At 46.8% G+C, this 14,934-nt stretch overlaps 1 protein-coding gene across 3 annotated transcripts in view; it reads left to right on the plus strand.

Annotated features, from left to right (window-relative positions):
* Positions 1 to 14,934, plus strand: part of APOOL (apolipoprotein O like) — a 31,842-nt gene that overhangs the window by 5,564 nt on the left and 11,344 nt on the right. For all 3 annotated transcript variants that reach the window (XM_063431860.1, XM_063431861.1, XM_063431862.1), the window contains exons 2-3: positions 8,438 to 8,542; positions 9,386 to 9,505. In XM_063431860.1, coding sequence (XP_063287930.1) covers positions 8,438 to 8,542; positions 9,386 to 9,505 — 225 coding nt within the window. The remainder of the gene's footprint in view (positions 1 to 8,437; positions 8,543 to 9,385; positions 9,506 to 14,934) is intronic.

A 14,934-nucleotide genomic window follows, 5' to 3' on the forward strand; every position in this document is an offset into this window, starting at 1 on the left:
AGTGTTATACAAAACATTGTCCCCCTCTCCCTGTAACACAATAGTGTGATACACAACTGTGTCCTCTTTGTGTAACATCACAGTATAATAGAAAACCATGTCTTTCCTTCCCTGTAATACAACAGTTTAATACACAACCATCTCCCCTTATCATTGTAACAGTTGACCTTTTATTTTCCCTGGAATAGTCCATCACTTTAAAGGGGCTCAGTGGGCACCCGGACTACATCCTCTCAATGAAATGGTCTGGGTGCCATGTCCCTGTTAAAATGGTCTGGGTGCCATGTCCCTGTCATTTTATCCCTGCAACTGAAAACATTGCAGTTTTGCAGGAACGGGTTAACATTCCATGTCAGGAAGACAGCCACTAGAGTCGCTTCCTCTATGGAGAAGCATTGGATTGGCTGAGATCATCAACATTGTTGCTCTGGGCCAAAGAAACAAAGGGGCAGCGAGAAAATATAGTAAAATCTTACCTTTATTCGAGTCTGCTGATGCTGGCTCTGCTGCTGATCTGCCTATTTGGCTGACATCATCAGAAGTGGTGGTCTAAACCAATCACACTGCTTTCACTTAGGAAAGCATTTGATTGGCTGAGAATGTCAAGGAGGCAGATCAGAGGCAGAGCGAGCACAAGCCAAACACTGCCCTGGCCAATCAGCATCTCATCATAGAGATACATTGAATGAATGCTTCTCTATGAGGAAAGTTATGTGTCTCCATGCAGAGGGTGGAGACACTGAATGTCCGTCACACTGTGCAGCACTGCCCCAGGAAGCACCTCTAGTAGCCATCTGAGGAGTGGCCAGTGGAGGTATCCCTAGGTCAGAGGTGGGCAACCTTTGGTACTCCAGATGATTTGGACTACACCTCCCTTGATGCTTTGCCAGCATTGTGGGTGTAAGAGCATTATGGGGGATGTAGTCCACAACATCTGCTAAGCCGAAGGTTGCCTAACCCTGCCCTAGGCTGTAATGTAAACACTGCATTTTTGGTGAAAAAACTGTGTTTACTGCAAAACACCTGCAGGGACTGATTATACTTACCAGAACAAATGCAATAAGCTGTAGTTTTTCTGGTGACTATAGTGTCCCTTTAAAATCTTTACATTCACGAGACAATTTGCTTGTCTACATTGCGATTTACTAACAGAGATTTAAATATGTCTTAGCGATAGGTCACATCAATCTGCATTGTGGCGCATTGCACCTCACATCAGTTTATCACATGTACAGTATATTTGTCTCTGTGCTACAGGGTAAAGGAATCTGCATTATAAAATAACTGAAGATATTTTGCTTTGTGCCATAGTAGTATAACATATCTCCCAGCATTCAACATTCTTGCACATATTGTGCTTGGATTACCTGTTTAAGAAAGGCTCCCAAGGCATAGGTCCTTTCTATGTTCAATATTCTTATCCGCATATCACGGAATCGAACATTTGTACTGATCGTGCTTTGCCCTATTAAGGATTGATATCATGACGGTAACACACTGTGTCACTTTGATGGTAAGCGTAGCCTAACAATAGCTTACTTTTCCAGTCCTGTATGTGGATTAAACGCTTTTTCACTGTGTAGCTATGGGATTTTTTTTCTACAATAGAAATCCTGTTAAATGGATCTCCATATCTGCAGATCTTTAATAAAGTAATTGCTCCAGATGTGTCTTAATATGCAAGCGGTAAGAAAGGTTTGACTATCAGTGTGTTAACCACATTCTAGCAGCGAGGCAATTAGTGTCTGTCACAGGCAGAGTTGCTTTCATTCTAGCAGTGCATTCAAGACTTTGCTGCCAATTGGCTCGCAGCAAGTTGTACAAAATGAAATGCAGATTAATTCTTGGAAATTAACAGGAAAGGGAGGTTTGCAGAATTTGTTGCGTGGGCCAAATATTCTGTTTTTACAGGTTACTTTAACTCCCTGCCCTATCGTGGTTTCTGTTTCAGTTCCCTTTAGCGCTTGTTGTGTTCAGTTGTGATTCTTCGTACTTGACCTTGGCTTTGTATCTGACTCCGTTTATCTCTTTATCCCTGTTTGTACTGTTTGCCGGCTTACTGTTTACTGTGTACCAGACCTTGGCTCATTCTTGTTTTCGCTGTCTCTTTGTACCCTTGACCTCGGATCGTTCCTGACTCTGTATTTCTCTCCTCTACGTCTAGTCCGGCCATTCTAAGGTCCAGTAAGACGTATCTCTGCTCTATTTTGTCAATTGTTGGATTAAATCTTGCGAGTTGGGGTAAACTACCGTGACATTATGATAGGGCCATGGACCCTGCAGATTTAGCTCAGCAAATGGCTTCTCATGAGGCTAGATTTGTAGAGCAGGATCACCGTATGGATCAGATAGCTCAGGCCCTCCAGACACTTTTATCTAGAACTACTCCGGTAACTGTACCAGAGTCTCCTGCACCTCTTGTCCCAGATGTATCTACCATGCCTAATGCCTCTGCACATTTAACCCCTCCTCCTAGGTATGGAGGGTAAGCTAAGACATGCAGGGGATTCATTAATCAAGTGGAATTCCACTTTGAGATGTATCCACGTTCTTTTCCCACTGATAGGTCTAAAGTTGGGTTCCTTATGCACCAACTTACTGATAAAGCACTTGAGTGGGCAAATCCTATTTGGGAGGATAATGGACCTACGGTGCATGATTTCAATAGCTTCCTTACGGCTTTTCGTAGAACCTTTGACACAACTAAAAGGTCAAAGAATGCCGCCAGAGCATTAATGAGAATGAAACAGGGATCTAAGTCTGTTGCTGACTATGCTATTCAGTTTCGTACCCTTGCTTCACAGGTAGATTGGACCAACAATGGGCTAACTACTGCATTTACGGAAGGTTTATCTGACACTATATTGGATGAGGTAGCGGCTAGGGATCTTCCTATCCCATTAGAGGACCTTATCGACTATCTCATTGATATAGACAATAGGATTCGCGACAGACTCTATACTAAGAATAGGAATAGACTTTTGTTACACGAAATACTCCTAGAGTTACTAATCCTGAGAGTTTCAAGGTATCAGAGGAGGAACCTATGCAATTAGGGGTTGCCAAACTCTCTGATGCTGAAAAATTGTATAGGAGAAAGGAGGGACTTTGCCTGTATTGTGGTAGGAAGGGACATATACTAAAAGAAAGTCCCGTGCTTCCAGAAAACTATCGCACCTAAGACCGTATTGGGGACTGGCCTTGGGTGTGATATCTAAGTCCCCAAAATTGCCTCTTAACCGATTACTTCTCCCTGTTTCTCTGCATATGGAAAATAATTGCATAGCTGGGAACATACTAGCCCTGGTCGATTCAGGGGCAGCTTAGAATTTCATAGATTCTGATTTTGTTAGGGAAAACAATATACCCATTAGAGAGAAGAAGACACCCTTGGCCGTTTAGGCCATAGATGGTAGACCATTATGCTTCCCAGTTATTACTCATGAAACCGAACCGTTGCATATGTATAAAGGGAATGGAAACCATTCGATTTCAGGTCATTACCTCTCCTTCCTCTCATATCGTGTTAGGGTACACGTGGTTACGTTCTCACAATCCCATTTTTGACTGGGAGTCAGGACAAATAGTATCTTGGAGTGATGCATGCCAAGAGTCTTGTATCGTTAAAATCACCCCTTTAAATTCTATTAATGTTCCTACTACTCTTCCTTTGTCTACTGTTATACCTCCTCAGTACTTATCTCTCAAGACTGTCTTCGATAAAAGGGAGGCTGACAAATTACCACCTCGTAGACCCTATGATTGTTCTATCGATTTATTGCCTAGCACTATACCTCCTAAAGGTAGGGTGTATCCTTTATCTCCTCAAGAAAACCGTGTCATGGAGGAATATATTAAAGAATCTCTACAAAAGGGGTTTATAAGGAGATCCTCTTCTCCGGCTGGGGCTGGGTTCTTCTTTGTGTTGAAAAAGGAGGGCGATTTGAGACCTTGTATCGATTATAGGGGTCTAAATAAAATCACCATAAAAAATGCTTACCCTATACCTTTAATCACAGAATTATTTGACAGACTAAAACATGCTACTGTGTTTACTAAACTGGACCTTAGAGGTGCATACAATCTAATACGTATAAAGAAGGACCATGAATGGAAAACTGCATTTAATACTAACACTGGTCATTACGAGTACACTGTGATGCCATTTGGTCTTTGTAATGCCCCAGCAGTGTTTCAAGAATTTATTAATGACGTCTTACGGAAGTTTATTCACACATTTGTAATAGTGTACTTAGATGACATGTTAATATATTCAACGAATTTGCATACTCATCATATGCATGTTAAAACAGTTTTGAAAACCCTTCTTGTTAATGGACTTAATTGTAAACTAGAAAAATGCTTATTTGATCAATCCGAAATCCAGTTCTTGGGGTATTTAATTTCTGCTAAGGGTTTTCGTATGGATCCCCAGAAGCTTTCTGCTGTCATAGAATGGCCTCTACCTCAAGGTTTGAGAGCTATTCAGCGTTTTCTTGGTTTTGCTAACTATTATAGGCGCTTTATTAAAGGTTTTTCTTCTATTGTAGCGCCCATAACCCATATGACTAAAAAGGATGGTAACAATCGTGTCTGGTCCCCAGAGGCGCTTGAGGCTTTTGAATTTCTTAAGACTACGTTCGCCTCTGCTCCTATTTTACAGCACCCTGTCCCTTCTTTGCCTTATATTCTTGAAGTTGATGCTTCTGATATTGGGGTAGGTGCTGTCTTATCTCAAAGAGAATCACCTGAAAAGCCATTACATCCTTGTGGCTTCTTTTCCAAACAGATGTCCAAAGCCGAAAAGAATTATGACATAGGCAATCGAGAACTCCTTGCTATTATTTTAGCACTTAAGGAATGGAGACATCTATTAGAGGGTACTAAGGATCCCATCCTCATTTTTACGGATCACAAAAACCTTTCCTACCTCAGTGAAGCCAAAAGATTGTTTTCTAGGCAGGCCAGGTGGTCACTGTTTTTATCTCATTTCAATTATATCATCACCTACAGACCAGGTGATCGTAACACTAAAGCCGACGCTCTGTCCAGGCAATTAAAAACTACCGACAAACATGAGTTTGATGATACCCCTGCCATTCCCCCGGACAGAATAATAGCTACTACGGTTCTATCTATTTCTTCTTCACTCTTGCATGTTATACAGGCTAAGCAAAACTTGGCACCTAGAAAGAGACCTGCTGATAAACTGTTCGTTGATGTCCCCGAAAGACAGGAAATTATGTCATTATATCATGACACCAAAACTGCTGGACATCCTGGTATTTCTAAAACCTTATCAGCAGTTTCTAGATACTTTTGGTGGGCTTCCTTACGCAAGGACGTCACCGATTACGTACAGGCATGTACTACTTGTGCCAGTATGAAGTCTTCTCATAGAGTTCCTTGTGGGTTGTTGCACCCGTTGCCCATACCCGAGAGGCCTTGGTCCAATCTATCCATGGATTTTATTGTTGAATTGCCCCCTTTGAATGGTAAAACAGTCATCCTGATGATAGTGGATCGGTTTTCTAAGATGGCTCATTTTGTGTCTCTTGTTAAATTGCCTTCTTCCAAGGAACTTGCTTCTATCTTCGCCAGGGAGGTGTTTAGGTTGCATGGTATTCCTAAATCGATTGTATCCGATAGGGGTAGCCAATTTATTTCAAGATTCTGGAAAGCCTTTTGTTCAGAGATGGGTATTTCGCTCTCGTTTTCCTCCGCTTACCACCCCCAGTCTAATGGAGCTGCTGAACGTGCCAACCAATCCCTAGAGCAGTATCTTCGTTGTTTCGTATCCCACCATCAGAACAATTGGGCTGACCACCTTCCTTGGGCTGAGTTTGCTCGTAATAACGCTGCTCATGAAATCTTCTGGTAAAAGCCCTTTTTACGTTGTTTATGGCCGGCATCCTGTTGTTCTTCCAGCTGCATTCTCCTTACAGGGCATGCCAGTTCTGGATGAGCATTTGGCTGGTTTACGTACTACTTGGGAGCAGGTTCAGCGTTCTTTGGTGGACTCCGCTGCTCGCCAAAAGGTTCAAGCTGACAAGCATCGCAGGGCGGCTCCATCCTATGTCGTGGGGGAGAGGGTTTGGCTTTCCACTCGCAATATTCGCCTTCGTGTGCCTTCTATGAAGTTGGCTCCTCGTTTTATCGGTCCTTTTCGTATCTTACATAAAGTTAATCCTGTTTCATATGCCTTGGATCTTCCTTGGAACGTCTTTCACACCTCCTTGTTGAAACCCCTCCTGTGTAACCGTTATACCTGGCATGTTCCCCCTCCTCCTCCTGTTTCTGTGGAGGGTCATGAGGAGTTCGAAGTAGCTGCTGTGCTTGACTCTTGTTTTCTCAGGGGTCGCCTCCAGTACCTGGTGCATTGGAGGGGCTATGGACCTGAGGAACGCAGTTGGATTTCCGCTGACGCTGTTCACGCTCCTCGCCTTGTGCGTTCTTTCCATTCTCGTTTTCTTGCCAGGCCGGGCCCTCCCCGCCCGGTGGGCGTATCTTCGGGGGGGGGGGGGGGGGAGTACTGTAGCAGTACTTACCTTATCAGGCGGCCGGCAGAGGTCCTCTATTCCCGAGCGGTCCTGCACGAGCCGCGCGTGGATGATGCGGTCACGTGTCCCGCCTCGCTCTAAGAGCGCGCCGCACGTCTCGGGCGCGCTCTTAAAGGGACAGTGGGAGCTGAAATTTAAAATGGTCTCCCATTGGCCCCTGTCATCACACATTCCCCATACACTCACCTTTTGGGGGCGTGGATATGACAGGGGCCAATCAAATTAAATACTAGGGTATTTATACTTACCTCTCCCTTAACTCCCTGCCCTATCGTGGTTTCTGTTTCAGTTCCCTTTAGCGCTTGTTGTGTTCAGTTGTGATTCTTCGTACTTGACCTTGGCTTTGTATCTGACTCCGTTTATCTCTTTATCCCTGTTTGTACTGTTTGCCGACTTACTGTTTACTGTGTACCAGACCTTGGCTCGTTCTTGTTTTCGCTGTCTCTTTATACCATTGACCTCGGATCGTTCCTGACTCTGTATTTCTACGTCTAGTCCGGCCATTCTAAAGTCCGGTAAGACATATCTCTGCTCTATTTTGTCAATTGTTGGATTAAATCTTTGGGTAAACTACCGTGACAGTAACTTACTGTAAACGTTTGTTTCTCCTGCTCAGTAAATTGAACTTTAATTACCATAAATACGTTATGCTCCTGCAGGATCTAGCAAAATAGTAACAGAGAAAGAAATTAGAAATTCTTAATTAAACGGTAAAGGAAGTGTAAACATTAGATAGCTGTTTACAGGAAATGTTTAGGAAGGCTATGTAAGTCACATGCAGGGAGGTGTGACTAGGGCTGCATAAACAAAGTGATTTAAATCCTAAACGGCAGAGAATTGAGCAGTAAGACTTCAGACTGCTTCATAAGGCTAAAGTTGTTTTGGGGACTATATTGTCTCTTTAATGTTAAAATTAGCGTAGGACCCACGGATATTGTGGTACTGTGACATAGTGCTGGCCTCCGCACAATATGGTAATATTTCTCCCCATCTTTAAATTCCAGAGATGGAAGACCACTCTGTCTCTCGTCTCACCTCTTAGGAGAGGGTGGATAGTTAGCGAAGGTGTTAGTGTGTATGCTGTATCTGTGCCTGTATGTATAAGTGTATGTCTGTAACTGTGTACAAGTTCTAGAATCACCCATGAACATACTTCCAGACAAGTGATAAATAAACTTAAAGGACCACTATAGGCACCCAGACCACTTCAGCTCAATGAAGTGGTCTGGGTGCCAGGTCTATCTAGGGTGAACCCTGCCTGCTGTAAACATAGCAGTTTCCGAGACACTGGATCTCCATAGGAAAGCATTGAAAATGCGCATGCACATTTGGTGGATGACGTCGGAAGAAGGAGGAGAGTTCCCCAGCGCCGAGGGAGCCCGGCGCTGGAAAAAGGTAAGCGTTTAGCCCCTTCCTCCCCCTTCAGCCCAGCGGGAGTGGGACCCTGAGGGTGGGGGAGACCTAAAGACCCTATAGAGCCAGGAAAACGAGTTTGTTTTCCTGGCACTATAGTAGTCCTTTAACGTAAAGCCCACCGTTTCGGCATTCCAAACCTGCAGTGCATCTATTTTTCCAATAACAGAGCAGTACTTGATACACAGCCAGTGATTCTGTGAATTGTAGTTCAGCTGTTGGCTTTCTCCAACACCAAGCTGACTACTAATCTAGAAAGTTCTGAAACCAGCCCTGTTCCTATAAAGCACTGCTATGCAGAGATTTAAGGAATAAACACAGTGCAGCCATAGTATAATATTTTAGGAACATTTTGCTTGGTTAATTCCTGGTGTGAAATAACTCATCATAAACGCTTTAAAGTCTGAGAATTTACATAAATGTCAAATGTTTTTTTATTTTCTTAATTATCTGTCTACCTTCAGCTGTTCAAATTGGCAGCAGTGCCAGCCGGACTGGCCTTCACATCCTATGGCCTGTATGCTGTAGCAGACCGCGAGCCAAAAGGAGAACGCTTGAGTCCTGGTCAGGTACTGTTCTAACTGCTCTGACTTGCTGACACAGACTGTAGAGCTAGTTGTTTTAATCCCAGTGCCCTACATGAATTTAAGAACAAGAATGATTTCTCTAAGCCACGTTTTTCCATGTATGTGCAATTTATACCCCTTTTATAAATGACAGTTAAAACGTTCTGCATTGCTACATGTAACTAGTTGTATCTGAGTTCTTTAACTTGCAGTTATCCAGTTCTTATTGAGATATGATCTCTTATTCGGAGGTTAGTGTTATGGGCTGGTCTAAAGCAGGGATCAGCAACAGGTAGAAGCCACAGCTATTGTAATACTGCAAGAATTGGACAATATCTGTTCTATGGCAACACGAAAGCTTCCCAGGCACTCAAAGTGTGAAAGCCGCAGGCAGATTCATGGGAATCTTTCTTGTTGCCTTAACGTGTTGGGATTGCTGGTCCTGTTCCGGAGCACCAGTGGTCGCTGGGAGTGAGTGTGGTTCCTATGATTATCTTTGCAATATCTGTTCTAAAACATATGTGGTTTAGGTATGGCAGTGTGATGATAGCCCAGTTGGTTAATCTACAGGCTGCAGTATCTATTCAAACATATGTGTCATCTTTCTTTCATATGTTCATGGTTGAACAGATAAATCAATGAATTTGATGCTGATTAGGTTAACAATCATAGAAGGTTAAAATCTCAAACTGCATGCTCAATAAGTTAGAATCTCTCTTTTTTTTTTTTTAAATACTATAACATAATAATATAATAGAACTGCAAATCATCATAACAGGCACACTTTACAAATATTGTAGATCTGCTTTGGATAACCCTGCCTTAAAGAATTTATTTCTCTTCCAGCTGTCGGTCTATGCTGTTCCTCTGCAAATATCTAAGTACGTTGAAGAACAGCCTGGCCGTCTACAATCTGGATTTTCTGTAGCTCGGCAAACCGTGTGGCCTTATGTAATCTGGAGCAAAGTAAGGACCAAATTATCCAATTTGGCATTACTTCAAGCATTTAAATATGTATTTGTGAAACGACAACTGTAATTTAATATCTTGCTCTCTGTTTCGAAATGCACATCCCAATAACATTAGTTTTCTTCCAACTATGTGTTTAAATATTGATTATTTTGGGGGCGTGGCCTGGCAGCGGAACGGAATGGCCGCATAAACCTTTAGCTCCTCCGACCAAGCCCGAAAACAGCTTACAATCCGCCGCCTCACCCCGTTATGGGAAAGCACTCTAAAGCAGGGAGTACCCCCAGACCCTCGGGGACCCGCCAAGCACAGATGCATGCCTCTATGCGGCAGTTCCTGGCCGCGACACCGGACCCGACCTCCCGGGCGGCCTCAGAGGCCTACACGCAGTCTGAAGCCTCTACTCCCACCTCGCAATCCCCAGAGAGAGGAGACCACATGGCAGCCCCACCACCGGACTGGCTAAGCCTCCTGAAAGAACTACCCACCCGGGCAGACCTGGCGACCGCCAACACGGCCCTTCAGGCATCCATCAGGGCAGACCTTCAATTAATGAGGGAAGACATACAAGGTATGGCGGACCGCATGGCCCGAATAGAGGCAGACCATGATAAATTGACAGAAGCACAAACCTCCCAGACAAAGACCCAAGCTATCCAAATGACTCAAATGCAGGCCATGGCACGACATATCGAGGACCTAGACAATAGGGGCCGCAGAAATAATATACGGATAAGGGGCCTACAAGAAGGGGAAGAGACCCCCGCGCAGCTAACGGGCCTGCTCACGACCATTTTTAATGGCCTCCTGGACCGCCCCGAAGGGACCCCCATAACATTCGTCAGGGCACACAGGGCGCTTAGACCCAGAGGCCCCGCCAAGGGATGTGATCTGCTGCCTGGAAATCTATGCCCTGAAAGAAGAGATCCTGCACGAGGCCCGTAACAGAAGAGAAGTCACACACAACGGACAACAGCTTCAATTGTTTCCAGACCTTTGCTCTGCCACCTTGGGATATCGCAGAGCTCTGAAACCACTGACCAGAGCTCTGGCCAACCAGAACGTCAGGTACAGATGGACATTCCCGACAGGCCTTATTGCCAGTACTACCGGCGGCCCTCGACAGATCCGTACTGCACAAGATCTGAAAGATCTCACAGACGAACTCCATTTGCCCCCGCTACAGATGAACTGGCCGGACCCACTCGACTACTATAACGGCCCTCCGCCACCATTACGGGGACAGCCACAATCACAGCGCCGACAGAGGACCCGGACGGAAACTGCGAGACCGGCCGGAGCGATCCACTAGCCGCATCAAGAGACCATGAAGACGAAGAGGGGCCGGCGGAACACGTAACTATAACCGCAACCAACTAGGCCCTAAGCCACACAAACACACAGACATTACATAGGGACACTGTTCTTTGTGTTTTTGCTGCATTTCTGGGGTGGGGGGAGGGTGCAGGGGAACAAGCAGGGGACTTGATATGTACCAGGGACTCTTTTTGAATTGGGACTACCGGGGCTTGGACTGACCAATGGGGCATCTTGGCTGTTTGGGGAGGGGGATTTGGAGGGTGGAAGTAGAAGGGAGAGATGGTTCCCCCCCCCCCCCCCCCCTGAATTCGTAAACCGGAGAGGTCACCTCCATAACCTGAGCTACTAGGCCCCATATTCCTATTCTTATCCTCTTCCCCCCCCCCCCCCCCTAGGGCCCCCACTACCCGGACTCATACCACAGTATACCGAGGGGATCCCCACCCGAGCCCCTAGACCAAAACCGCATAGTTTCCAGACCCCTGGGCCAGCATGGGGACGTGCGATGAGGGGCAATCGAAATACACAGACTACCCAAAACCACCATGGCCACGCAGACTAGGCCGGATACTCTAGTAGTAACGGGACACCCGAGGGAGGGGTCTCCCACACGATACTGACCGCTGAGGCTGGCAAGACAATCTCCTAGAGGGGCGAGGAAGGAGGACATAGGACAGGTAGAGGTTTCCCACACATAGTCCTCTGGAAGGACACACTCAAATACCACCTAGATCCCCGACCCCTAGACAGGGATCGACCTTTGGGGAAAAGGAGGAGACAGGTCACGCTCCCACCGGACAGGGGTGTACAGTTTACGGCAGGGGGACCCGACTGGACCGACTGGTACGGCCGAGTCGGCTCCCACCTAGCCCACACCTTTACCTTAGTAGGTTGTATAGTTAGATAAACAGTTAATTGTTCACGGTTTATTTTGTTGCCTTTGTGAGTGCGCAGCTCTCGTCCCGGGGACCCGGGAGGGAGAGGGGCAGCTGCAGGCTAACGCTGGTAGCGTAACCCTTCCCGTCACCCACGCCCTCTCATTCCCAACCACACCGACCCACCCCTTCCCACGAACAGACACCCCGGAGACGACATGACCTCGCACTCATACACCGCTCACAAGAGAGCGGAGATTAACCTCCTATCCATAAACGCAAAAGGCCTGAATGTGCCGGAAAAGCGTTCCACAGCGCTCCGACACTTTCACAGTCAAAGGGCACATGTTGTCCTAATCCAGGAGACACATTTTAAGGAGGGTCAAGCCCCTAAACTCACAGACCATAGATACACTCAATGCTTCCTCAGTAACAACCCGGAAGGGAAGACTAAAGGCACGGCGATTCTGATACACAAATCCCTACATTTCGACCTCACCGACGTCCTCAGTGACACACAGGGGCGCTACGTCTGTGTCAAGGGAATGGTGGCAGACCGACCCTACACGTTCGCATGCCTCTACGCCCCCAACAGACGCCAACACCGTTTCTTAAGCTCCGTGACCAGAGCTATAACAAACTTCGCCACGGGTTGTCTGGTTATAGGGGGAGACTTGAACGTAGCCCTAAACCCACACCTAGACACGTCAACAGGCACCTCCTCAATACCCCGACACATACTGAAGGACATTGACAAAACCCTACACGTCCACCGACTAGTAGACTGCTGGAGAGCGACCCATCCAGGCGACCGTGACTACAGTTTCTACTCGACCCCCTATGGTACGTACTCAAGAATAGATTACTTTTTAATACCACACTACTATCTGACAGAAATCCGACGATCCGCAATAGGCACGGCTACCTGGTCGGATCATGCCCCAGTCCAACTGACACTGACATCCCCGCTATTCAGACCCACATGCAATAACTGGAGACTAAACGACTACCTTCTAAACGACCCAGTAGCCCAGACAGAAGCTAAAACACGACTGACACAATACTTCACGGAGAACGACACACCTGACACCACTCCCTTCTGCCTGTGGGAAGCCCACAAATGCGTGATAAGGGGACATTTTATAGCTAAAGGTGCTGCCCTTAAACGAGCAAAAACAGCCAGACTTACCACCCTACTGAATGACATACGCAAGTTAGAGGACACACACAAGCAATCCCACCTCCCATCAGACGGGGCGCAACTGACAGCCCTACGCAGGGAACTTTCCTCCCTCCTCAACACCAATTACCATAGAGCATACATTCACTCCAAAGCGTTTTTCCATACTAACGCCAACAAATGCGGAGCCCTCCTTGCCCGCATGATTGCCAAGAAGAGAACGACAGCATACATCCCCAAAATCAGGAACAAACAGGGTCACCTCCAGAACATGCCACGAGACATGGCCGACACCATACGGACCTATTACGCAGACTTATACTCACTAGAATCACACCTGACAGAGAGGGAACTAGCAGAGAAGAAAGCCCGCATAACACACTACCTACAATCACGCATAGGCACTAGTCTGACACAAGAGGCAAGCACGGAACTAGACGAACCAATCACACTACAAGAACTAACAGGGGCCCTTAAACAAACCAAACAGGGCAAGAGCCCAGGTCCGGACGGACTCCCGATTAGGTACTATAAATCTTTCTCTGAACTTCTTCTCCCACGCCTTTTGGCAGCCCTCAACGCGATCCGCGACGGGACCCACATTCCACCGCAGTCCCTGGCGGCGAACATCAGTTTAATCCCTAAGGAGGGGAAAGACCCTGAATCATGTGCCAGCTACCGGCCTATATCTCTGCTCAACTGCGATATTAAACTCTTTACCAAGATACTATCGCGGAGACTACAGGCCTACCTCCCGGACCTGATCCACGATGATCAAGTGGGTTTCACCCCACATCGGGAAGCGAGGGACAATACGACTAGGACACTTGCCCTGATCCACGCCGCTACAATCAGTGACACGGGCCTTCTTCTGCTCTCAACAGATGCAGAGAAGGCCTTTGACAGAATATCATGGGACTTTATGTTCCAAGTGCTAGAGCGGCTGGGGATGGGCCCATTCATGATGTCCTGGATCAGAGCCATTTACTCCACGCCAACGGCGCGAGTATGCGTCAACGGAGCCTTCACCGACCCCTTCTCGATAACGAACGGGACTAGACAGGGCTGCCCCCTCTCACCCCTCCTGTTTATACTAGCCCTAGAACCATTCTTGACCTCAATCCGCAACAACCCTCTTATACCAGGTCTAGTAATAGGGAGGAAGCGGCACTCAGTAGCAGCGTACGCTGATGACTTACTATTCTTTGTCACCGAACCAGAAACCACAATGCCAGCAATACTACAGGAATTCGACGCGTACGGGGTACTGTCGAATTTCAAGATAAATTACTCTAAATCCACAATACTCAATATTTCAATCCCATTACGCACAGCCACAACCCTGAAGCGGGAACTCCCGTTCCAGTGGTCAGGCACCTCCCTGCGATACTTAGGGACGAACATCACGAGAGACCTCACCCAGCTCTACACAGCTAATTTTCAACCGCTACTTGACATCTTCCGAAAGGACTTTCGGGACTGGGAACAGGTGCGGCTCTCGTGGTTCGGGAGAATAGGGGTACTCAAGATGAACATCCTGCCACGGGTGCTGTACCTGTTCCAGGCGATCCCATGCGCCATCCCGGAGGCCTTTTTTACTTCCCTCAGGTCCATGGCCCTTAGATTCGCCTGGCACAAACTAAAAGCACGGATAAAACATGATACACTTACGCTACCGAAAGAGAAGGGTGGGCTAGCCTTCCCTGACTTCAAAAGATACTATTATGCCTCGCATATTCAACGAGTAGTAGAATGGACCAAAACAGGAGTGCCCAAACCCTGGAAAGACATAGAGTCGGTACAGATAGGCAAACCCATCTCGATCCTCCCCTGGCTAGACCACCCACAGGGCAGACGACTGGCGGCCCCACACCCCCTAATCAAAGCCACAATGCAGGTATGGCACAGGCTAGCCATACCACTGACACTCACCACCACGCCATCCCCACTACTTCCACTGACCCACAATGAGAACTTCCCTCCGGGGACGGAACCGAAGACGCTAACTAGTCTCTTGAGACAAGAGACCCCGAGACTCCACCACGCGACCA

Source organism: Pelobates fuscus, chromosome 9, assembly GCF_036172605.1.
Source record: "Pelobates fuscus isolate aPelFus1 chromosome 9, aPelFus1.pri, whole genome shotgun sequence".
NCBI classification, from domain to species: domain Eukaryota; kingdom Metazoa; phylum Chordata; class Amphibia; order Anura; family Pelobatidae; genus Pelobates; species Pelobates fuscus.